This window comes from Artibeus jamaicensis, unplaced genomic scaffold (assembly GCF_021234435.1).
Source record: "Artibeus jamaicensis isolate MK-2021 breed Jamaican fruit bat unplaced genomic scaffold, CSHL_Jam_final contig_700, whole genome shotgun sequence".
NCBI lineage: Eukaryota > Metazoa > Chordata > Mammalia > Chiroptera > Phyllostomidae > Artibeus > Artibeus jamaicensis.
In genome coordinates, this window is record NW_026521930.1 from 12,050,680 (window position 1) to 12,073,143 (window position 22,464).

Below are 22,464 nucleotides of genomic sequence, written 5' to 3' on the forward strand. Positions count from 1 at the left end.
GCGGCGAGAGGGGTTTGCTGGGAGGACGAGAGGGAAGCAGCAGGGGAGGGAGAAGGGAGGGCGGATGCCCCCCGCGCCCCTCCTCCTCCCCTCCTCCTCAGTCCGCCGGCCCCTCCTCTCACCGCCTCCCTCCGCCCTCCTCCCTCCCTCTGTAAGACATCCCGGCCCGGCCCGGCCGCCGCGGCCACCTTCCCCGCCGGAGCTGCAGATGTGGCGGAGCGGCCGGGTGCCGGGCGGCCGTGCCAGGGGAACCCGCGCCCTGTGAGCCTCACGCCCCGGCCCCCCGCCCGCCCCGGCCCCTCCCCCGCTCACTCCCCGCAGCCCCCAGACCGCCGGAGCCCGCAGTGGGGAGCCCGACCGCCCCCGCCGCCGAGGTAGGAAGCCCCTGGGCGTCGCGTCGTGGGGACCCGGACTGGGCAGGGGGGCTGGCCTGTTGCGCGGGGTCTGCGGAGCTCGAGGGTCGCCTACCCCTACCGCGTCCCCGCCTCGCCCCGGGCCATTGTGAGCCCTCGCCGGGCCCCCTGCGCGCTCGCTCCCTCGCTCTCTGGCTTGCGCGCTCCCTCCCTCGCCGGCTTCTCGGCCCTTTCCCTCGGTCTCTCTGCCTTTCTCCTCCCCCCTGCCCTTCCTCCGTCCCGAGGCCGGGCCCTCCCGCGGCCGGGCCCGGGGCGGGAGCAAACTTCGGCGGGGAAGTTGGGCTGCTGCAGTGGGGGCGTGCTGCGGGGTGAGAGGGGGTCCCCGGAGCCAGGGTAAGAAGTTGTCTGGGGCTGCGGGGCAGCTTCCTCCTTCACACGGCTGAGCCTGGGGTCTTTCTAAAACGGGGTTTGAAAGGTGTCTCTTCCCTTGTCCCTGAAAGTCTTCCCCACCCCCTCACCCCCGCCCCTGCTGTCCCTGGATAGAAAGGCTGGGGAGGGAGGCGTCCTGAGGTTCAGGACGGGGGTGCTGCCGCGTTTGGACTGGGAGCTAGAGTCCTGTCCAGCACTTGTTCCTTCCCTGCAGTGTGCAAGCAGAGAACCTGGCAGAGTGGGGAGGGCAGGGGTACCCAACTCGCCTGAGGAAAGGTCTGGAGGGGGCGAGGCAGGTGCATCTGGAAGGAGGGAAATGCCTATGCCTTGCTTCCCCAGCCTGTCCCCCCTGGATGGGGCTGGAATCTAGGCTGGCACCTGGAGACCTTGGCACACTGCCCTACCCAGCCGGGTACTCGGGCCACAGCAGGGCAGCATGCTGCTTGTCCCCTGTCCAGGAGGGCCTGCCTAGCCTGGCCGCCAGAGACAGCAATGGTTGCAGGGAGCTAGCTATCCGGCCCTGCCCTGGGGCCTGGGAAGTGGGAAGGGATCCTGGGAGGAGCCCTGGGCCCCCAGCCATTTCAGCCCAGTATCTTGGCTCTGAAGGGAATGCTTGACACTCAAGGGGCAGCCAGGCCTGCCCAGGACCTGGCCAAGGCTTGGGCTCCCGTGGTTCTTGGTCTGGGCCAGGGACAGGATCAGAGCTGTGGTCATGGGAGGCAGCCATCCTGAGGGTCCTACGCGCCTGGTCCTGGCATCCTGGAGGGATGGTGGGGCTTAGCAGGCAGCTAAGGAAGACACTCTTCTCCCCAGCGTCTCCTCCAGGACCTTTCTCACCCCCCAGGCACAGGGAAGGGGAAACTGGCTCCTTCAGTCTGCCCACTCGCCCAGCCCTCCCCCAGCCTCACGCTGGTGCCACAGTGCCACAGCGCCACAGCTGTTCCAGCCCGGCCCATACATCCCTCCTCATGACCTCGGAGCCTACCCCCTCTCCGCTCCTCCTTCTCCCCTCTGGGCCACAGCTGGGCCTCCCAGCTGGCCCTGGCCAGTATTGGGGGAGGGGCTGCACCTGGGGGCCCCTTCCAGGACACCCCTTTCCGAGCTTCGGCCCAGCCCATTACCAACTCCACTTGGCCCTCCCTGTAGTCCACCAAGCAGGAGACAGTACCAGAGGTTCGGGGCACCATTTATGGGGGTTGGGGACCCTTTGGAAACAGCTCTGTTTTCCTCAGCCCCTTCCCTTCCCCCTCCTTTCCGGAGCTGCCATTAGAACTGACCCTCTGACCGCCCCCCCACGCCTGCCCACCATTCCCTGTCTGTGACCTTTGACCTTCGGTGTTAAATCCCTCCAGCTGGGGATTTTCGGCCCCTGAGTGACCCTGGTGCAGGCCCCCTGGGGGGGGCCTCTCCCTGCTCCTGGCTCTCTACATAGGAACACCTGCCAGTTCCTCGATCACTGATGGGGGGGGTGCCCCAGAAAGCCAGACAGTGAGTCACCCCACTTCCAGGCACCACTGCTTTTGGGGTCACTGGCTTTGGGGGATATGCTGGAGTTGGGCCACAACCTGGAGGGTGAGTAGGAAAAGCCCCCACCTAAGAGTCTGATGTCCTGGAATTACTCCCGGGTGGCCACCAACTCCCAGGGGTCCTTGGACCAGGCTCCTCCCTTTTCTGGGTCTCAGTTTCTTTATCCGTCAAATCAAGGGGTCAGACAAGGTGAGATTCCTGAGCTTCAGAGTCCATGAGAAGACTTGGGGTGGGGGTGTTGGGAGGGGGTAAGGCCAACAAAAGCTAACTCTCAATTGTCCATGGGTGGAGCCAGTATGAATAACTAGATGCCACAGACATCCAAAAACCTCATTTTAAACAATCCTGTGAACCACGGTCTCCCCCCCCCCCCCAAAGCTTTTGTTGTTTCTAAAAGCCCAGATGCAAATGGGTAGCCAGGCCATGTCCTCCCCTGCCTGGGCTGCCCTGGCTGCCTCACTGGGAGTGCCCGTGGAGGGCGAGAGGGTGAACTGATCCCAAGGAGACAGAGCTCTCCAGGGCCCCTCCTGGGACCTGGTATAGGGAGGCCTAGACCCCTCTCAGCCCCACCATGGGGCCCCCGCTTTTCTCTCCTCTCCTCTCCTGGCCTCGGCCCTAGGCAATAGGAGTGTCTTCTGCCACCTAATCCTCCCAGGGTCTGAGCTGGGGTGTAGAGGGAAGAATGTATTTTCCTGATATTTTCCCACGTGGGTTTCCATCTGCCCCAACTGGCTTGGAATCTAAATTTCCCACTTGGGTGGGGACGGGTGCTGGGCAGTTTGGGGCAGTTCCGGGATGAGGGAGGGTGCTGAAAGCTGGGGCCAGGTGACCAGATTTGGAGAGCGTGGTCTAGGAGCTATTGGGCCCTTCGGGCGGTGTTTGGGGCGGGGCAGGTGGGGAAGATTGCTGCTCCCACCTCTCCCCACCAGTGGGGGACGCCTCCTAGCTCCCCCTGTCCCAGGGCGTCAAGCTGAAGAGGCCCCTTACCCAAGGGGGAAAGTCGGAATGTAGTAGAAAGGCCTGAGCTCAGTGGAATGGGAGGGTGGGTGTGGGGGCTGCCTTTTCTGAGGCTAGGAGAAGTCTTTCTCTGTTAAGGGTTTTTACTGTCATTGTGTATTCCATCCAAATGACTAAGGCCGGAAGGGTGACCCCCTGGAAGTTACTGGGTGATCCTTTCTTTACCCAGACAAGTGCCCTTCTCACAGGTGGGGAGCATCACTGGCTAGCGAGGGGGCTCTCTGGGGCCAACCAGAAAGATGTGGCTTCTTGCCCACCACCCTGCTGGAGTTGCTTTCCTGTCCAGGGCCTGTGAAATGGCCCTAAGAAAGAGGCTGAGGCCCAGATGTGTGTCTGAGGGTTCACCTCTCTGACAATACCAGCACACCCAGCCTTCTGCTAGCCCTGGGTGTGGGGGACCACAGCTCCTTCAAGGCCCTTGGAACACACGTGCCCAGGGTTTCCCAGGTGGATGCCTCAGCCTCACCCTGGAGAATGCTAATTTGAGTATGACCAGGCAGGGACTCCCATTGTCAACCAGGACCGCTAGTGCTTTATTGATTAGCCAGGGCTGGGGCAGTTGCTTAGATGCTGGGACGTAGAAGGGCTTGCTGGGGGAGTGGGGGGTCTCATGCAGGGGTATGGCCTGGAGTAGACCCAGTTTTCTCTCCTGGCCCCCACAATAGCCCTGTAACCCTCTGCTGTCTCTAAACAAATAAAAATGCCATCTCAGGTCCTCACAAAGAGGGCAGGGGGTGAAGCTGGTCAGGAATAGAGCAGCAGGGTGGGAACGCCTGCTAACAACTCCTGGAAAAAAATCAACAATGCCTTCCAATGGCCCCTTGGACTTTGTAGGCATTAACATTTGTCGCTTGAAATGATTACCTTAACCTTGTGAGAGAGATCCATAGATCTCTATTAGACAAATGAGGAAATTGAAGCTCAGGATGGAAAAGGGCCTGCTGTAGGTGGCGTGGTGGCGTTCGATGGCCAGTTTCCCAGCCTGGGTTGGCCTCGGCAGCTGTGCACACCGGGCCCTGAACATCCGTCCTTTCCCTGGGCTGGTCCTCCTGGCCTCCGCCCCAGACCTGTCCACGTGGGAGGCAAGGCCTAGCCCAGGTTTGCAGGGGTCCCTGGCCCTTTTTTCCCTTGTAGGGAACCTCTGGGAGCTTCCATGCGGCTCGTCCCCAGGGAGCTCCAGAAGTGTGACTGTCCTGCCTGGGATGTCTCTCCAAGCTCCCTCAGGCTGGGCAGTGGAGGTCCTGGATCTGAGCATCTTGACGGGGAGAGCTCTGGCCTTCTGCGCCCCCTCCCAGATGAGGTAGATGGTTCTGGTTAACTAGTGGCCAGCCTAGGGGGGGGCCTGGGGGAGCACAGAGATGGGAAATTATTCTAATGGGGGAGCTTCCTATCTTTTCCAGATGCCCCTGGTGGGGGACGGGAAGGGGCTAAGACTCTTCCAGGCCATGACTGGGGTTGGCTGGTGTCTCCTCAGGCCCTTTGTCTGCACTGCCTGAGAAACCAAGCAGTACCTGCCACAGGAGGGTGCTGGACGTTCCAGTGTGACTTTTTTGCACATGTACTCCTGCCTTGGCAGATGGCTGCCTGGGAAGGGGGCTCAGACTCAGCCTCCCGCCCCCTCCTCCAGTCGTGGCCAGGAGAGGGTGGGGAGACTTCACAAGCCCCAGGGGGTTGCTGAGCTGCCCGAGTCAGCACTGGGCACCTCTGGGAAAACAGTCCTGTGGCTGACAGAGGGTCTCCACAATTTGCATAATGCACCCACTGGCCAGTGCCCCACTGGGACTCTGGGAGTAAGGATGCGGCCTGTGGGCTCTAGTGGGAGGAGACTGAAGTTCAGATTGGAGGGGTTTGCTGTGGGGTCACTTAGGATCAGGGAAGGAGTGGGACTGGAGGCTAGGGCTATCTGATCTTTGTGCCTGAATGTCAGTTCAGTCCAGGAATCCCCCCAGCTCCACTCCTCCCCACCCCACCCCCACCCACGGCTGGGGCATGGCGCGGGGGACAACCGTGTCTGGAGAAAGCCTCCTTCCTTACCCACATGTGCTCCTGGGTCTGGCTGGGAAGTCTTCTGGGCCATTTCCTTAAGCGTCCAGATTCCCCCCCCCCCCCCCTTCCAGGCTTACTGACCCCAGCTGTGATGTCCTCCTACCCCAAGGCTGTGGGGCCCTCCATTGTTCTGTCTGCCAGCCACACCCTCCTCCAGTCCAAGCCCCCAGCACCACCTCTGGACACCTAGGGGTCACCATGCATGGTCCTGTGAACCCTGAAGCAGACAGGCCTGGCATGGGGTTCCCTTTTGGGTTTAGAGGCTACCCCTGGCTTTTGGACTTGCTTTGCTGCCTGGAGGGGACAAGCAGGGGAGGGTGGGACAGCGGGTAAGAAGGGCCTGGGGTGGAGTCCAGAGTTTATGCCGGAGCCCCTGCTGGGCCTGGTCTTGTCCTGCTGTTCTGGGGTAGGCTCCTGTGCCACTGCTGGGTGGGAGTGGCAAGAGATGAAGCTAGGAGAGCTGGGTCCTTCTGGTCATCCTGAGTGACTAGAGCAATTCTGGCTGTCCCACCCTAGTCCTACTCCTTGGTCCCTTGCCCTGGACAGGGAGGAGGAAGACCAGGCCCTGCTTCTCACCTTAACCTTGGGCAAGCCACTACCTTCTTTGGGCTTTAAGCCCCTCCCTACCTGCTCACCCCACCTGGCTGGTGACACCACAGATAGACTCATTCACTCAGCAATATTTGCTGAGGTCCCAGTGTCAGGGAAAAGTGAAAGGCCGAGGTGCTGTTAGGGGTGTGGTCAGGATGCTGGAGCTCCAGTCCCATTCTAGGCCAAACCCCTGCTTTCTTGGATGGGAAACTGAGGCCCAGGGTTGGCCCTCATCACACTGGGGCAGGCCTGGTTTCTGGCTCTGAGCCCCAGCACTTTGCATCGCTGCCCAGTCCATGCTGGTGTGGGGGCTGTGGGAGAGGGGGCAGTGGTCTGCTGCATGAGGCCTCCTCCTTTTCGACACCCCCAGAAGCCTCAGAACTGCCTGGGACTCCAGAGATATCCCTGCCTGCCCTTCTTGGAAAGAGGCTCAGAATGTCAGGTGCAGAAAGTGAGTACCTGGGACAATGAATATGACACTGTGTCCAGGGCTGGGCACTTAGGGCATGCTCAAGTGCTGGTGACATTGTGGCGTTAGCGATATATTAGAGAGGACCTGGACCCAGGCTGAGTGCGGCCGGCAGCACAGGGCTGTTGCAGGGCTAGGGAGGCTGCCCTTGGCAGTGTGGGGACAGAGCAGGTCCTCTGCTTGGCTCTCAGGCACCTGGAAGAGCTGCTCATGTACAGCTGCAAGAGGTGAATCAGGGAAGATCTGCTGAAGGAGGGGGAGTAGGAGGGAAGCGGCAGCTGGAAGGGATTATGGGGACATGGAAGGTTGTAAAGCAGGAGTTAGTACCTAAGAGGTAAGGTAAGCCCCAGGCTCACGGGAGCCAGGAAATCTTGAGAAAAGGAGGTGCTGCAGGGGAAGTCTGGGCTGGAAGGTATGATGGCACTCTGTGCAGAGCACTCTGGGCCTCCCAGTGACCCCCAGCTCCTGGCCCAGCCTCCCCCTTGGGCCTCCTCTGCTGGGTGACAGACAGTTTAGCTGCAGGGTAGTCGGGGCCAAACCCACAGGCTTCTGCTGCATTGGGCCTGGAAAGAGTGTGGGCTTTGACCTGGTGGTGAATCCCAGCTGCTACTTAAAGGACAGTCATGGCGACCTCGGCGGGTGACTGATGTGTGCTGAGCCTCGCTGTCCTCACCTGGAAGATGGGGAGAATCACACCTAATTGTCAGGGTGGTGAGGGTGAATGGTGATAGTGAGCAGGAGGCAGGCTGGCCAGTGCAGCCTGCAGAACTCAGGTCCCAACACTTCCGCTTCTTCTTGCTTCGCCCCATGTCCATATGGCCGACTCAGGTCTGCCCCCCACACTCGCAGGAGCAGCTCACCCCTAAGCACTGTTTCTCTGTTGCCAGTGGTTCCCCCACTGAAGTCTGGATGCCCTTCATTCTTACTTATCTGTGGGCGCCCCCAAGAACAGAGTGGAGGGCCTGGCATTGGAGTGCATAACTGAGAAATGGGGTAAATGAGGCTGGGAGGGAAAGGCCAGAGTCCAGAGCCCGCCTTGCCACCTCCCTTCCCGCTGGGACTTGGCAAATGCTGTCCATTGGGCCTGTGGTGATGGGAGGGGTGGGCCTTAGGCCTCATCCTGGCTCCCCACCATAAGCTAAGATGCCTGGGTCCTGGGTTCCCAACTTTAATGCTACTTTCCTGCCATGCCCTGTATGTCCCATGTATGTGCACAGGTATGACACATGCATGTGCCTGTATGTCTGGGGTGCTGTGAGTGCCAGTCCCTGACCTGTGAGATACTGGCCAGTGCCTTTGCTGGCCCCAGAGAGCTCTGGAGGAGTGTCCAGCACCGCTGCCCACTGAAAGTGGCAGTGCTGCCTGGCAGGTCCTGGGCTGCCTGTGTCTAGGCCTTGCTGGGTGTGTGTCCTGTCTGGCTCCCCAGTGCGGGCCCCTCCCAGGGATTTGGGCAGCCTGGGCCCAGCCCTTCCCTCCCAGCTTGCTGGCTGGTGGGTGGGTAGTGGGCGGGCTGCCTGGCGTGGGGGCTGCTTGGCGGGCTCCCCTCTGGCTGAGGCCCAGGTGCAGGCAGTGCTCACAGCACCTCCCCCCCAAGCTGGGCAGACAGGAAAATACCAGACATAGTTGTGCAAAGGTGGCTGCAGGCAGGCAGGCAGCAAGGGGTGGGGGCTGCACTAGGCGCCTCGAGCCACCGGGCCCAGGGGAGACTGCTGTGCCAGGCTGGGCCCTGCAGCTGGACGGGCGCACACATCTATGTGAGTGTGCATCTGCAGGCCAGGGCCCGTGTGTGAGCTGCTGCCCCCAGCCTGGTGGCACCCTGCTGGTGCTGGGGAAGGAAGTACATCTGAGGAGCCAGGGCTGGTGAGGGGTGTGGGGGAAGCCAGCTGCATGCCTTCCACCTTCACCACTGCCTGAACTATCTGGGTGACTTTGGCAGGGCATATTACTGTGGGGTACCCCCAGACTGGGGCCAGGAACAGAATCCTCAGGGCTACCAGTTGCTGGTGCCCCCTGTGTGCCAGGCGCCTAGCCAGGCCAGTCTCGCAGGATGCCCTGAGTCCCTCCTGTGCCTGGCCATCTGACGTGGTATTGTGGTGCCTGTTATGGTTGAGGAAACTAAGGCTCGGAGGGAACAACAGGGACCCATATGAGTCCCCACAGCCAGCGGTGGGGCACAGAGGACTGGAACAGGTAGCCTGGCTCTGGGTAACACTCTCTAAATGTGCCTGCACAGTTGCTGCCCAGCTGAGGACCTTTCTGAAGCCCCCATAGCCCAAGAGCTAAGCCCTGGCTGGGTCACCTGGGGGTATTTGCACTCCAGGATGAGGTCTGCCTTTCCAGAGGATCTGGGAAGGCACAGGGTGCTGGCTGGGGACCCATCTGTGATAGAGTAGAGGAGGGGCCGGTTTTCAGAGCTAGAGGTTCCCAGGGAAGGCAAACCCCATGCTCTTCCAGGAAGTGCTGCCTGCCCTGGCCCCTCTCCTGGGACCTGCTGGGCAGAGGCCTCAGGATAAGCCCCTCCCTTTCATCCTGGGAGGAGGTTTGCTTCTTCCAGGACTGCTTAGAGCCTCTCCAGGGCCTCCTGGCGTCCTTTCCTTGATGCAGTCAGACTCTGGAAGGTGACTGTGATCAGCAGCTCTGGTCATTGCACAGGACAGCAGAGGCCAGAGGCTCTCGAGGGGCACACACTTGTTTAGTTGCCCTAAACAGAAGCCACATGTTCCCAGATGAGTGTGAAACTAGAGTGTCTGTGGGTGCAGCAGGAAGGGCCTGTCCCCCATTCAGCTGTTCTCACTTTCTAGACTGGCAGAAGGCTGCAGAACTCCGCCATGGTGACACTTTATTCAAGAAGTGTGATTAAGTCCCCACTGTGCACCCAGTACTGTTCTAGGTGCTGAGTATTACATATCAGTGGAAACACGAAGCAATCATTGGGTGTGTATGGTTACATTGATTTCTCCCAGGAACCCAGTGGGAGTGGCTTATTACTATCATTATCATCCCACTTTAGAGCTGAGGACCCTGAGGTGACTTGCCTTAAGTCACAGGGGCAGGAAGTGTCAGAGCCATGTTGGAGACCCAGGTATTGTACTCCATACTTACAACCCTGAGTATGCTCTGCTGCCTGATCAGGAAGAGGAGCCAGGAGCCGATGAGGCCTGCCCCTGCTGCCCCCCTCTAGCCCCTGCTGCTTGGCTGCCCTGGAGGGTGGAGCTCTTAGGCAGGGCGCAGCCGCAGTGGTTCCCAGGAATGCAGGACTGTGGGCCCTACCTTTGGCAGCGTAACTGCCTGCAGTTCACCAAGCTTCCCTGTGGCTACCACCCCAGGCAGCCTCTCCAGCAACCACCCCCTGTCTGTGCCCCTTTTGGGCTCTGCACCTAGCTCCAACAAACCCCTGGGCAGGGAGAGGAGCCCTTTTTTCTTGTCCCTCCCCACACCCACTGGCACAGGAGAGGCTAATGATGGACATAGCTTCCGGACTCGGGCTTGAAACCCAGCTCTGCCACAGCAGCTCTGTGACCCTGGACAGTTCACTTAATCTCCCCAAGTCTTAGCTCCTGCACCTGTCAAATGGGGAGCAAGGAGCACTTGCCTTAACAGATGCTAGCCTGTACCCCGATTATCAACAATGGGCTGTTGGTACTGTCATTCTGTAATATTCACCCATGGTTTCCAATCCCGGACTTGCTACCCACTGTGTGACCTGGGGCAGTGGTCTCTCTCTCCGGGCCAGTTTCCCTGTGGTAAGAGCAGCGTGTTGACAGTCACCAGACACTGGGGCACCCATGGAGCATAGGGGAGGCCAGGAACTTGCTTCCCCTTTCCAGTCTGTATCAAGAAAGCCACATGGGCTTTTGAGAGTTGCATCTTGGTCCTAATCTGGTTGAGCCACGCTGATCAAAGGGTAGTTTCAGGGCTACTCTGGGAGTAAGGGGTGCCCCTCATGTTGCCCTTGACAACACCCCGAGGTGGTGGTCAGGCAGCCGACTCTGTGCTCCTGTGGGGTAGGCTGGGAGAGTCCTCATCTTACAGAGCCCCTCTCCGCCTCCACAGGACTGCTCCAGGCTTAGGGTTAGCTCACTGCAGGGAGGGAGAGGTTTTATCCAGAGCAGATTCTGGCCTGCGCCTATTAACCTGGTGATCAGTTCGGTTTCCCTGCCTGCACAGCAGGGGGAATGACCCACAGCAAGATTTTAGAGGGTTCAGAGAATTCATGGACAGTGTATAAAAGGTAGGTGTTTAATGAAGGTCGACCCATTCGCTCCCCCCCCCACGCCCCTTTCTATATGCCCACCACCCCAGCCACAGGGTCCTAGCAGAGACTGGCTTTGGGGGGCTTCAGTTTCTCCACTTGTAGGCCGCCTGGTGCCTGGAGGGCAGGGCGGGAGGGGGAGGAGCCACCGGGTGGGGCAGGCCAAATGGGGGTGGGAGGCCCTGCAGCTGGGGGCCCTTGCTCGCCCACAGGCAGCACATAATAGCAGCCATTATCTAAGGCCCAGCCCCCAGGGAGGGTGGGGGGGCAGCATGGCCCACCCCCAGGGTGACCCCCGCCCAGCCCTGCCACCTCGGTGGTCCCCGCAGGGCCCTCGCTCCCTCCATTCTAATTAGTTCCTTTCGCCACTGGAGCACGACCACCTTGGCGTTGCCTGCCCACCCACCCAAAGCCCCACAACTATCACCTCTGAGCCAGCCAGCAGAAAACTGAGCTGGGGATTCTGCCGCCGAGATCCCAGGGGAAGGGGCTCCATGCTGCACCCCGGGTACTGGGGTACAGGAAACTCCGTGGCTCCTGCCTATGGCGGCATTACCGCTGGTTAAGAAACTTGTTTGCACCCTCAGAGCACACGACAGCCGTCCTTCCGAGCGTCTCCGCCCTCCCCACCTTCCCGGTTGTCCTGAGCTGTAAATCCTGTGCTGGCCTCCGATGGTTATCATAGACCCAGGGTTCCAGGCCGGCTGTCCCCTCAGCCTCTGGAGAGCTCAACTCTGGTTCTCACCCGCCCCTCTTCACCCAGCCCAGGAACAAAGAGCAGAGCCGGAGCCCAGAATGGCCGCTGGCTGGGGGGGAGGGGGAGGGGTGGGGTGAAAGAGGACACTGAGGTTAGCCAAGGAGTGGGGTCACCATCGGGAGGGAAATTAGGGTGAGGCCAGCCTGAGGGTGGGGGTGCTGGGAGCTGTTGGCTTTGGGGGTAGCTCCTTCCTCCTTCCCCAGGGGTTGGGTTTCCATCAGAATGAACCACTGGGCAAATCCAAGGGCAGGAAGTGAGGGGCCATCTCTGGGGTGTGGGGTGCTGGAGTCCCGCCCTCTCATCATGGACCCTGTGGTTGGCCCCACCCCGGGAGGCAGGTTTCCCTTGGAGCCCTCTGCTTGTGGACTGAAGCAGTATGTCCTTCAGGTCTTTAGAACAAGGTGACCCAGGGCTTCTCCCTGGTCCCCCTCTGGCCTGGGGACAGGTGCCAAAAGTATGTTGCTTGGTCAGTGACACCAATGACAATCAGTGTCACTTTGAATTCTCCGTTTCAAACTGTGCTGCCCTCGTGGTCCCCTTCTCTGGAAGGGTGAGGGGGCGGGGTGTATGTGTGGAAGCTGCGGGAGGCCTGTGGACCTAGGCCAGCCAAGGACCAGGCCACCAGCCCTTCCTGGCTCCTGAATTCTTAATCAGCATAAATATTTACTTCCTTCCTCTCCTTCCAGGCTCCCAGCACAGAGGAGCTTCAGGGAGGTTGGAAGGGGCCTGTGTCTAAAAATAAACAGGTGGAGGGACAGGCAGACAGACAGACATAACTGGGGGGTGGGTCAGGCAGAGGGCAGCTCCTCCCCCCACTGGAAGGAGAGTGGAGGGGCCCACATCTGTCCATCACTGTCTCACTCACCTGCCCGGCTAGACCTGGAGCTCCTGGACAGGATAGCAGTCTGGTCCCAGTCCCCCGGCATCACTGGGAGCTCCTGGCCCACGCATGGGCTGTGTGGCAAACCCAACAGATCTGCAGGTACCCACCTGAGGGAGTTTAACAGGGACAAGTCAAATAACAAAACCTGGGTCCCTGGCCCCGTGCAGCCAGCTGTGCTCTGATAATGCACTTCTCCCTAGGCTCAGAGACTGATGTAGCTCTGTGCTGGTGGAGTCTTGGGTTGTGTCCCCGGAAGCCCAGGGGCCTAAGGGAAGGAGGGAACTGCCTTGTTTCCTGCGTGCTTGGAAGGTTCTTGGCAGAAGTGGAGCTTGTCTGGGGAGACAGACAGCCACGGCTTAGAACTGGGTGAAGACTGTTTAAAGTAGCTGAGAGGCTTGACCTGTAGAAAACCTGAGTGGGGACATGGGGCCGTCCTCCCCTGTTCTGTTCTGTGGAGAGAGCTCCAGGTAGCTCTGAGTGCATCTGGGCAAAACCTGCCCCCAGGGAAACGCAAGTGAAATATGCGAAGTCTTTTATCACCTAATGGTTAAAGAGAATTCTGAGTTGAACTGTGAAAACCTGGATTTCATGAAAGACAGGGAGTATCTCCGTGTTGGCTTGTTTAGCTGGTAGTTTTTTGGGGTATAATCATCTCATTTAACAAATGCAAGGACATGCATTGACTTTTTTGCCACATATGAAAAGACTGTTGCTGTAAGAAAACTTTGAATTTGGAATGAATTGTTGACCTTGCTCTTGGGTCATTTTTATGTGAAGAAAATTGCAACATTGAGCCATTCTAAGAAAATGGTGAAAATTCGAGCATGAGAACTCATAATAAGAGAATATCACCACCAGTAAAAAATGATACATGCATTTATTTTACTAACCATCAGAGCTGGTCCACTTCCCTCCAACCCCACCTGCCCCTGGCTGGCCGGGCTGGGCCACAGCCCCCAGCTGCCCCCTAGTGGTGGCCCAGAGCCCTCTGGCTCCTGGTTCCTACAGGCACCTCTCCTCCTGACCTCACCTGGGAGGCAAGGCCGCCTGTCTGCACCCCCATCCTTTGGGGTCAGGTTTTGCTCAGCTTTGCCCAGCAGGCTCTCGGCCTTATTCCCTCAGAGGTGACCTCAGATCCCCACTGGGCTCGGCACAAAGAGCGTTCAGCAGCCCGTAGCTGAGGACTACTCGTGGCCACCTTGGAGAACACACTACTCCTCTGGCCTAGTTTTGGGTCCTAAAGCTCAGACCAGGCATGTGTCCCAGGCATGACTTGCCACTCAGTCAGAAATGACCTTTGAAACTTGCCTGGTTATTTCCAAGGAGATCTGGCCTTAAATCGGGCAGCTCTACCACTTCCTAGCTCCGTGACCTGAGGCAAGATCTAAAACTCATTTCATGGCAAAATGTACTCTTTAGGCTTTGCCTTCCAGACAAAGATTTGTGGGACATGGTCATGGAAGCTCTTGAGTAGGTGGTTGGCTCTCTTCATGATACCTGTTGGCCAGGCCACTCAGAGGCTCTCCCTCCCTGGGGAGACAGCCTTCCTACTGCCTCACACCTGCTGCCTCCCTCTCCTGTGGGCTTTAATGAGTGCAGCCTGGGGAGGGTTTGGGGTCACAGTGTCACAACACAGCTCCCGTCCTCCCCTAGGTTCTTGCCTGACTACCAGCTTGGGATCTCCCCACCAGCTGCTGCCACTTCCACCCCCCGCCCATCACTATGCACTCCTTGGACGAGCCGCTTGACCTGAAGCTGAGCATCACCAAGCTCCGGGCGGCGAGAGAAAAGCGGGAGAGGACACTAAATGTGGTCCAGCACCGAGCTCTACACCGGGAGCTTGGCTTGGTGGACAGCAGTCCCTCCCCAGGCTCCCCACCCTCAGGTACCGTGCTGGGGCAGGGCAGTAGTCTCTGGGCTGTGATGGAGCCGTGGCAATAGGATGTCCAGTGTGTGTCCACCTGGACGTAGCTGCAGCCCCTCACAGCTTCCAGCTCAGAGTGCTCTCCACACTCTGGCCATTCATCCTCCCAGCAGTTTATGTTTGGACGTTACATTGTCCCCAGTAGGAGGGAAATGACCTGCCGGTTTATAGAGCTGAAATAGCAGGGCCTGGGTACAAATGAGGCCTCTGGGAGGATTTGAAGTGCCTGATGGGGGGGGGGGGGGCAGGGTTTACATGTAGTAACAAAAGGCCCTGAGAACCAACTCCTGGGCTTTGAGGCAGTGTGGGCAGCTAGCCAGGTCAGTAGAGATTGGGGACCTGGCCCAGCACGTGTTTCTCAGGACGCTTAGGGCTCAGGCCCTCTGCTCTGCCACCGGTGCCCCTGGAAATCAGATCTACCACTTCTGAGCTGGAGGGCTCTGGAAATAGCCCAGCCCAAACCTCTTGTTTTACTGAAAGGAGGAGCACTGAGGCAGAAGGGGCGTGAGGAAAGTTAAAAAGGTGGTCCCTACCCACCAATACGATGGGCAACTAGGGGCCCTGGCTTCCAGTTCCTGGTCAGTTACTTACCCTGTGTCCCAGATCATTCCATCTGTAAAGTGGGTACTTCCCACTTCCCATGTCAACCAATGGCAGAGGTCACATTTATTAGTTGTACAGGCTGTTGGCTCAGGTACTTGGGGTCCCTGGGTGGTCAGGGCTGTGGCGTCACTGGGGTCTGCTTCTAGGGTCATGGCTTGGGATTCAGAGGTAGGAGGGCCTGGCCACCAGGACTCCTGGCTCCAGCAGCCCTGGATTATGCCTCTCTTTTAGGCTTCCTGCTGAACCCCAAGTTCCCTGAGAAGGTAGAGGGACGCTTCTCAGCAGCCCCTCTGGTAGACCTCAGCTTGTCACCGTCATCAGGGCTGGACTCCCCCAACGGCAGCAGCTCTCTGTCCCCTGAGCGCCAGAGCAACGGTGACCTGTCTGCAGTCCACACCACTCCGGTAAGGAGGGAATGTGGCTCCTGGAGAGAAAGGTGTATTCGTTTTCTGGGGCTATTGTAACAAAGGGCCGCAAATTGGGTGTCTTAAAACAATAGGAATGTATTATTCCGTCACCATTCTGGAAGCCAAAGTCTGAAATCAAGGTGTTCGACAGGGTTGGTTCCTTCTGGAGGCCCCAGAGACGAATCCTCACTTCAGTCTCTGCCTGATGTCACAGGGCTTCCTTCCCTCTTGTGGGTCTCTGTGTCTGAATCTTCCTCTTACGAAGACTGGTCACGGGACTTAGGGCGCCCTTGTCTAGGAACCCCCCCCCCCCAAATTGCTCACAACTGCAAAGACCTTCCTTTCAAATAAGGTCGCACGCACAGGTACTGGATGTTAGGATTAGGATGTATCACTGCGGGGGACACAACTCAGCCTGCCACAGAAGGAACAGGGGGTCTAGGCCTGCTGGACCCACGGGGCACTGACCGGCTCTGCCCCTTGCCCTCTCCTCCCAGGATTTCCGGCCACTGCGCTATCTGGACAACGTCCCCAGCTCCTTCCAGTTCTTCCTGCCTCTGGGTTCTGGAGGCGCCCTGCACCTGCCTGCTTCCTCCTTCCTCACCACCCCCAAGGACAAGTGCCTCTCTCCAGAGCTACCCCTGCCAAAGCAGTTGGTTTGTCGCTGGGCCAAGGTGAGTGGGGGCCAGGAAGAGTGGGGCAGGGCTGGGGCCAGCGGCCTCACATGGGCTTAGAGCCTTCCCCGGCCCTGCAGTGTAACCAGCTCTTTGAGCTCCTGCAAGATTTGGTGGATCACGTCAATGACTACCACGTCAAGCCGGAGAAAGACGCCGGGTACTGTTGCCACTGGGAGGGCTGCGCGCGTCACGGCCGAGGTTTCAACGCCAGGTGAGGGAGGGTGAGAGCCCACAAGAGGGAGGGGGCACAGGGGACCATCGAGCTGAGCTGTCTTCGTGCCCTCCCTGGAGCAGGTACAAGATGCTCATCCATATCCGCACACATACCAATGAGAAGCCGCACCGCTGCCCTACCTGTAGCAAGAGCTTCTCCCGCCTAGAGAACCTGAAGATCCACAACAGGTCACACACAGGTAACATGTGGGGATGGAGCGAGGTAGCTGGGCAGGCTGGCCCTCCCCAGGTATCCAAGAGAGGAGGGATGTGTCCCCTTGTTGACTGGTCTGTTTCGGGTGCCACTTGCCAGGGGAAGCCTCTCCGGTGGGTCAGACCCCTAACACACAGGAGTGCAGACAGGCCCTCCCGCCATACTGGGCCTCGTTATGTTTGTAAGATTGACCAGGGCCACATGTGACTGCAGCCATGTGTCTGCTTTGCTTCTCACCACACCCCAGCACACACGAGAGCCAGCACTAGCCAACAGACACACATCTGATTTTAAAGTTCCCAATTGCCCCATTAAAATACAAAGCGATAAGTGAAATGAAGTGTAATCATATATTTTCTTGAACCCAGTATGTCCAAAGGGTTGTCTTTTCAAAATTGAAAAGGTATCACTGAGACACTGAAATTCTTTACTTCATATGAAGTCTGCAGAATCTGGTGTGCATGTTACACCAGATTTCCGTCTGGGCTGGCCATGCTTGAAGGCCCACAGTCTCATGGTTCCATTCTGGTCAGCACAGGAGGAGACGTTTAGTGAATCTGGAGCTGTTTTGCCCAGTAAGGGCTACACAAAGGGCAGGCGGCGTTCATGCAGTGCTCACTGTGGGCTTGCTCCTAGTAGGGTCTTTATGAAGTCTATAATCAGATTCATCAGTTCACTTGTTGAAGTGGGTGCTGTCATCTACAATTTGAAGCATAGCACTAAGGTCCAGGGCACACAGTCAGGCCACAGGGGTTCTGGGATTAACTAGGCTGGCTTCTCAGTGGCTGTGCTCCACTGCCCCGACCTGGGGTCAGATCTCATGCCAGGTGCTGAGGACAACCCCCCCCCACCCCCAAATGGGCCAGTCTGCCCTCATGGAGACCATGGTCTGAGGGCTGCTGAATAGATGGTAGATAGTAGACAGGGGCAGGACACTGGGCTCAGAGACCCCTCACACCAGCCCTGCCCGCAGGTGAGAAGCCCTATGTCTGTCCATATGAGGGCTGCAACAAGCGCTACTCCAACTCAAGTGACCGCTTCAAGCACACTCGAACCCACTACGTGGACAAGCCCTACTACTGCAAGATGCCCGGCTGCCACAAGCGCTACACGGACCCCAGCTCTCTGCGCAAGCACATCAAGGCCCACGGCCACTTTGTGTCCCATGAGCAGCAGGAACTCCTGCAACTGCGCCCTCCCCCCAAACCACCACTGCCTGCCCCGGACGGCAGCCCCTATGTCAGTGGGGCCCAGATCATCATCCCCAACCCAGCTGCCCTTTTTGGAGGCCCCAGCCTCCCTGGCTTGCCACTGCCCCTGGCCCCTGGCCCCCTTGACCTCAGTGCCCTGGCCTGTGGCAATGGTGGGGGCAGTGGGAGTGGGGCTGGCATGGGCCCTGGGCTGCCAGGCCCCGTCCTGCCCCTCAATCTGGCCAAGAACCCACTGCTGCCCTCACCCTTTGGTGCTGGTGGACTGGGCCTGCCTGTAGTCTCCCTCCTGGCTGGCTCCATGGGTAGCAAGGCTGATGGGGAGAAGGGGTGTGGGGTGGTGCCGGCCAGGGCCTTGGGCCTGGAGGGCCGAAAGACCCCTCTGGAGAGGACTGAGAGTAGTCGTTCCCGGCCCAGCCCTGAAGGACTTTCCCTGCTGCCAGGTACCGTGCTGGACCTGTCCACGGGCGTCAATTCGGTGGCCAACAGCTCAGAGGCACTGGCCCCTGGCTGGGTGGTCATCCCACCGGGCTCTGTGCTGCTCAAACCAGCCGTGGTGAACTGAACCCATCCCAGGGAGCGACCCGGAGCTCCTGGCCCTGCCCCGACGAACAGAAACTCTTCTGCGAAATAGCAATAATGTCCTCCTGCTCCCAAAGCCTGGTTGGCTGTGTTCCCCTGGCAGCCCCAGCCCCAGACAAGCTGGGCAGCGAGGATGGTGCTAGGTCACTGCTGGTGTCCCAGGCTCCCAGGGGAGGACCTGCCTGCAGGCCGGAGACACCTGAGCTCTTGCTGAGGCCCTGCTCCCCTCTGGCCCTGTCTTCCTGCCCTGCCCTCCACCCCGGTGCCTCCCTCAACCTAGTGGCCAACCTGGGCAGGTCACCCTCCTTCCCTTCCTTGTCTACTTGGCAGCCACGTCCCAGCAGTGGGAGCAGATGGGGTGGCATCTGCCTCTGCTGGCTCGGTGCTCCAACACCCCTTCGTGTGGTGGGCTATGACAAGGAGCCTGGGATTAAGACCCACCCCGCCTGCCCAGCCTTACCAGGCCCCGGCTCTGGGGGCTCCTTGGACCCCTTTCCCTCTGGCCCACCCTCCAGAGGGAAAGCAAGACAAAATAAGGCCCCTGCAAAGCCACAGGAAGAGCCACCATACCCTTATGACAAGGTGCCCCCTACTCAGAGGGAGGCCTGCTCTGCCCACTGCCCCTCCGCACCTACCTACCCATCTGATGCAGCCAGTACTGCCTGAGGGTCGGCCCCTTCTCCACACTGGACAGTGCTCTCCAAAGGGAGGGGACAGCTCACCACTCAGCTGCCCCTTTACCACTGGTGTCCCTCTACCTTTTGGGGAGCTATGAAGTATGGGAAGGGGAGGTGCCAGGACCTTGGGCCCACCTGGCTGCAGGGGCAGTGTTCCCCCCACCCTGCACTAGAGGCTGTAGAAGCCAGCAGGCTGGTAGGAGGTGGGAGGCTGGCTGGGACACCCCAGGTTGCTATGTAACTTTCATTCTGAGGCTGCCAAGTCATATCCAAAGCACAGGTGAGGGAGAGCTAGAGGCCAGGGCCCACCAGAGGCCATGGGAGGCCCAGCCCCTCCACCTGAGTGGGGGGAGTTGGTGGAAGGAGCCTAGACTTGTGACATACTGTTTCCTCTGGCTTTTCCCAACAAAGCCCCTCATCCTAGAGAGGCTTTTATTTTTACTCCCAGGGTCCAGAATAAGCCAAGGATGCTGATATTCCACGTACCTACTGTCCAACCCTGGGGAGTGGTCTTCCCCATCCCTGAGCCTTTGCTGTGCCCTGAGAGGTAGCCTGGTGCAGTCTGGGAGGCAGTGGCCCAGCCATCAGGAGCTGTGGCTCCTAGGCCTGCCCTGTCCTTGGCCTCAGTGAGCAAGCCTTCCCTTTCCCTGGCAGCAGAACAAGTGAGCTGCAGGACAGTAGTAGGGTCCTTAGCAACCCTGCATTTCCAGATTCCCCTTGCTGTTCCTCTGAGCAGCTCTGTTGACCCCTGCCCTTTCCTGGACTGCCCTTCTATCCCAGAGGGGTCACCCTGACCTAGCCTGCCCTAATAGGGCCCGGCAGTGCTGGCTTTGCCTCTCGAAGGGGCCATGAGCAAAGCAGGAGGGAGCTGGTCTCCTTTCTTCGGGCCCCATCCAGGACCCAGGCCTTTAAGTCCCCCACTAGGGGGAAAGGGGTTTGAGATTCAAGCCCAAGGAGCAGAGGAACAGGGCACTGGAAGGTGACATTAGCTCAGCATGTGACTCAGTGATAGACCAGGCTCAAGAGGGCTGGTGTACGTGTTGTTGTTGGTTTCTTGTTGCACATTCCAGGATATCAGTATTTTAACAGGTTCTAAGTGCCTTTCTATCATAGCATATGTTTTTCCTCCTCTTGGCTCCACTGCTGTTAGCATAGAGTAAAAAACAAAAAAAGAGATAAGCTAATGACTATAACAATATATTCCTCCATGTGAGAGGAAGTTTATAAAGAAACAATAAAAGCAAGTTGCAAAGATGGTTTCTGCCTTGGATGTGCCAGAAGCTGGGCCACCCAACAAGAAACCACGTCTGACTGCTCTGTGTCTGGCTCGGGGTCACCCGCCCCAGACTGCAGCACCCAGAGGCTCTGTTCTGGGGCTTCCTCCCAACCCTGGGGGGGCTACCACCTCTTAATTTGCTACTGGGAGGGGGAGGGGGAGAGGGATCAAGGGAGCAGATGTTGAAGGAACATGAGTGGAGTTCATAGACATGCTCAGGTCCTTGTCCTGTCAGAATCTCCTACCTGCTGTGACTTTGGTGAGTGGTTTAGCTCTCAGGAAGACCCAGCTTAATGGCCTCCATGCAATAAGAGGCTTCTCTTCCCCAGCCACACAAGGAGCATTCTGCCCAAATTACTGAGATGCCAGAGACAAACCCAGCTGTGGAGAGGCAGTATGATAGAGCTTGAGGTCCTGGTGCTCCGTCCCCCAGCTAGAAGGGAGGGGGTAGACCTGAACACAGTGATGTTACAGAATGAGCCTGGTGCTGGCACTGACAACAGGAGGGGCTGTGTCCCCTACCCTGACAGAAGGAGCCATGGGTAGGCAGGGCCAGGCAGGCTGGCTGGCTTCTCGCCAAACTTACCCACCCTGGCCCCCTACCCCACCTCTTGGCAGACCATAGCTGGCAGGAAGAACAGTCTGCCTCTTGGAATCTGGATGTGTGCACTTGAGAAACATGGAAAAGACATTTATTACCAAACTATAAATTAGAGGTGGTGGGCGGAGTGGGGCAGGAGGAGCCAAGTGGTCACGTCTGGGGCCTCTGCTCTTTCTCTCTGTCCTCCTGGGCCTGGATTCGGAGTTCCTCCTCAAGGCGCTCCTTTGCTCGGACCACCTGGGGAAGAAATTACAAACAGCTAGGTAGGGTGGCCTGCAAAAGACAGTCCAGTTCCAACTGTGTGTCCTAGACGGCAGTGGGGAGGTCTAGTGCCGGGACCAGAAGGATGGCCTGGGGGCTCCCCTGAGGCAAATCGAGCCCAGGGCACCTGTGGACTGTCACCTAGGATCTGAGATGCTTCCAGCATCCCAACAGCCAGGGGTCAGTGGTCCTCTTCTCTCAAGCCATGGCTGCTGGGAGGTCTGCTTTTTAGGCTGACACAGGGCCTAGGCTGACAGAGCCTGACAGCTGCGGCAGCCAGGAGGAGTGAGTTTAGGGGTCCTCTCTGAGGTTGGGCACCAGAGAAAGGCCCACACACCTTTCTACCTACCAAGATCTGAAGTGCCAGGAACATGGCTTCCTATCCTCCCAGCAGCAAAAACCACTCACCTTTGACTGCAGGTAGAAGGAGCCGCCCACAGATTTATCGTTCACCTTGAATAGGTGTTCATAATTCTGCAGAGGAGGGGAGATGATGAGAGGTGTGCAGTCTCTGAGTTACAGAGGCAGGGGAAGCTAGGATGACAAAGAAGGAAAACAAGGGCTCGACCCCTCTGCCCTGTGTGCCTGGAACTCTGCTGCAACCTCTAAGGGGCAGTGAGGGGACAGGTACCCACGGAGGGAGGGGTTTGGCTGCTATTACCAACTGCTCTATGCCTATGCTCCTGCCTGTCTGGCATCTATAAACCAACAAGATTGGCTCCCACAGGTTGGAGTCCCAGCTGGCTGCAGCCAAAGCCTCCACCCCACCACTTCTCTGGAGGGGCCAGGCCTCCTTTACTCTTCCCTATACTGCTGACCTGCCCCCCTACTTCTGGTCTGCTTGTCTCAGAACTAGCCCAGTAGCCTCACCTTCTGGATATCCTTGGGGTTCAGCTTGGAGACATTGAGGATCTGCTGTGCCTCCTGGAGGCTGAGGCCAGAGAGGTTAGAGGCAGCTGCAGACTGGTGTCCGGCACGTCCCCGGGCATCAGCTGCGGCCCGGCTGGCTGTGTGAATGTGCAGGTTAGTGCTCAGCCCCCAGCAGCCCAGAGCTCCCCTGGCCTTCCATGTGGGTGGCTCACCCCTGCCAGGTGGCATGGGAGAAGAGAAAGAGCAAAAATGGCCAGAGGGTACTTCTCCAGGAATGGTTTGTTTTGGGGGCAGGGGATGGGAGAATAGTGAAGTGAAGACAGATTTGCTACACTGGTGGGCAGGGTCTGGTCCCCAAACCTGGAGCCCAGTCCCCAGCCTAGACCACAACCTTACCCCATCCCTCTTTTTTCCACTTCCCCCTCATCCACACACATAGAAAGTTGGGGATCTTCAGGATATTAAGGGAAGCAGAGCAAAGCTGTGGGTAGGGGAAGGCAGCAAAGCCGTCCACCAGTTGCCTGGGACACCAAAGCAGGCTGCCTTTGGGGATCACTTCCCTTTCAGTGACCCTAGACTCGGAAGTCAGTACACTTTTTCTTAGAGCCAGAGTAAGTACTTTGGGCT

General features: G+C 58.6%; 2 protein-coding genes across 4 annotated transcripts in view; one reads left to right on the forward strand and one right to left on the reverse strand.

Annotated features, from left to right (window-relative positions):
- GLIS2 (GLIS family zinc finger 2) lies at positions 1-20,086 on the forward strand. Of its 2 annotated transcripts, none has more exons than XM_037154609.2 (7): positions 1-374; positions 13,978-14,209; positions 15,083-15,255; positions 15,756-15,932; positions 16,013-16,146; positions 16,227-16,348; positions 17,336-20,086. In XM_037154609.2, the coding sequence occupies exons 2-7, from the start codon at positions 14,047-14,049 to the stop codon at positions 18,133-18,135; spliced, it is 1,569 nt and encodes a 522-aa protein (XP_037010504.1). In that variant the 5' UTR covers positions 1-374; positions 13,978-14,046; the 3' UTR covers positions 18,136-20,086. The 2 variants fall into 2 exon arrangements, with proteins under 2 accessions (XP_037010504.1, XP_037010507.1); XM_037154612.2 differs by having other exon boundaries at positions 3-374; positions 16,230-16,348.
- PAM16 (presequence translocase associated motor 16) overlaps positions 16,694-22,464 on the reverse strand; it is an 11,690-nt gene continuing 5,919 nt past the window's right edge. Inside the window, exons 3-6 of one of the 2 annotated variants that reach the window (XR_005083850.2) lie at positions 21,838-21,974; positions 21,376-21,441; positions 20,805-20,943; positions 16,694-17,061 (exon numbers count right to left, since the gene is read on the reverse strand). Coding sequence is in view for 1 of the 2 variants with exons in the window: in XM_037154615.2 (XP_037010510.1) it covers positions 20,857-20,943; positions 21,376-21,441; positions 21,838-21,974 (290 nt within the window). In the remaining variant the exon portion in view is untranslated. Of the gene's footprint in view, positions 17,062-20,781; positions 20,944-21,375; positions 21,442-21,837; positions 21,975-22,464 lie in introns of those variants that run through there. The other variant, XM_037154615.2, reaches the window with a different exon arrangement.

Bases quoted from the DNA above. Each gene is read 5' to 3' on its own strand.
- GLIS2 (XM_037154609.2), top strand. From the start codon at position 14,047: ATGCACTCCTTGGACGAGCCGCTTGACCTGAAGCTGAGCATCACCAAG. The intron at 14,210-15,082 runs GTACCGTGCTGG...CCTCTCTTTTAG, and splicing joins CCCAGGCTCCCCACCCTCAG to GCTTCCTGCTGAACCCCAAG. The intron at 16,147-16,226 runs GTGAGGGAGGGT...CCCTCCCTGGAG, and splicing joins GGCCGAGGTTTCAACGCCAG to CAGGTACAAGATGCTCATCC.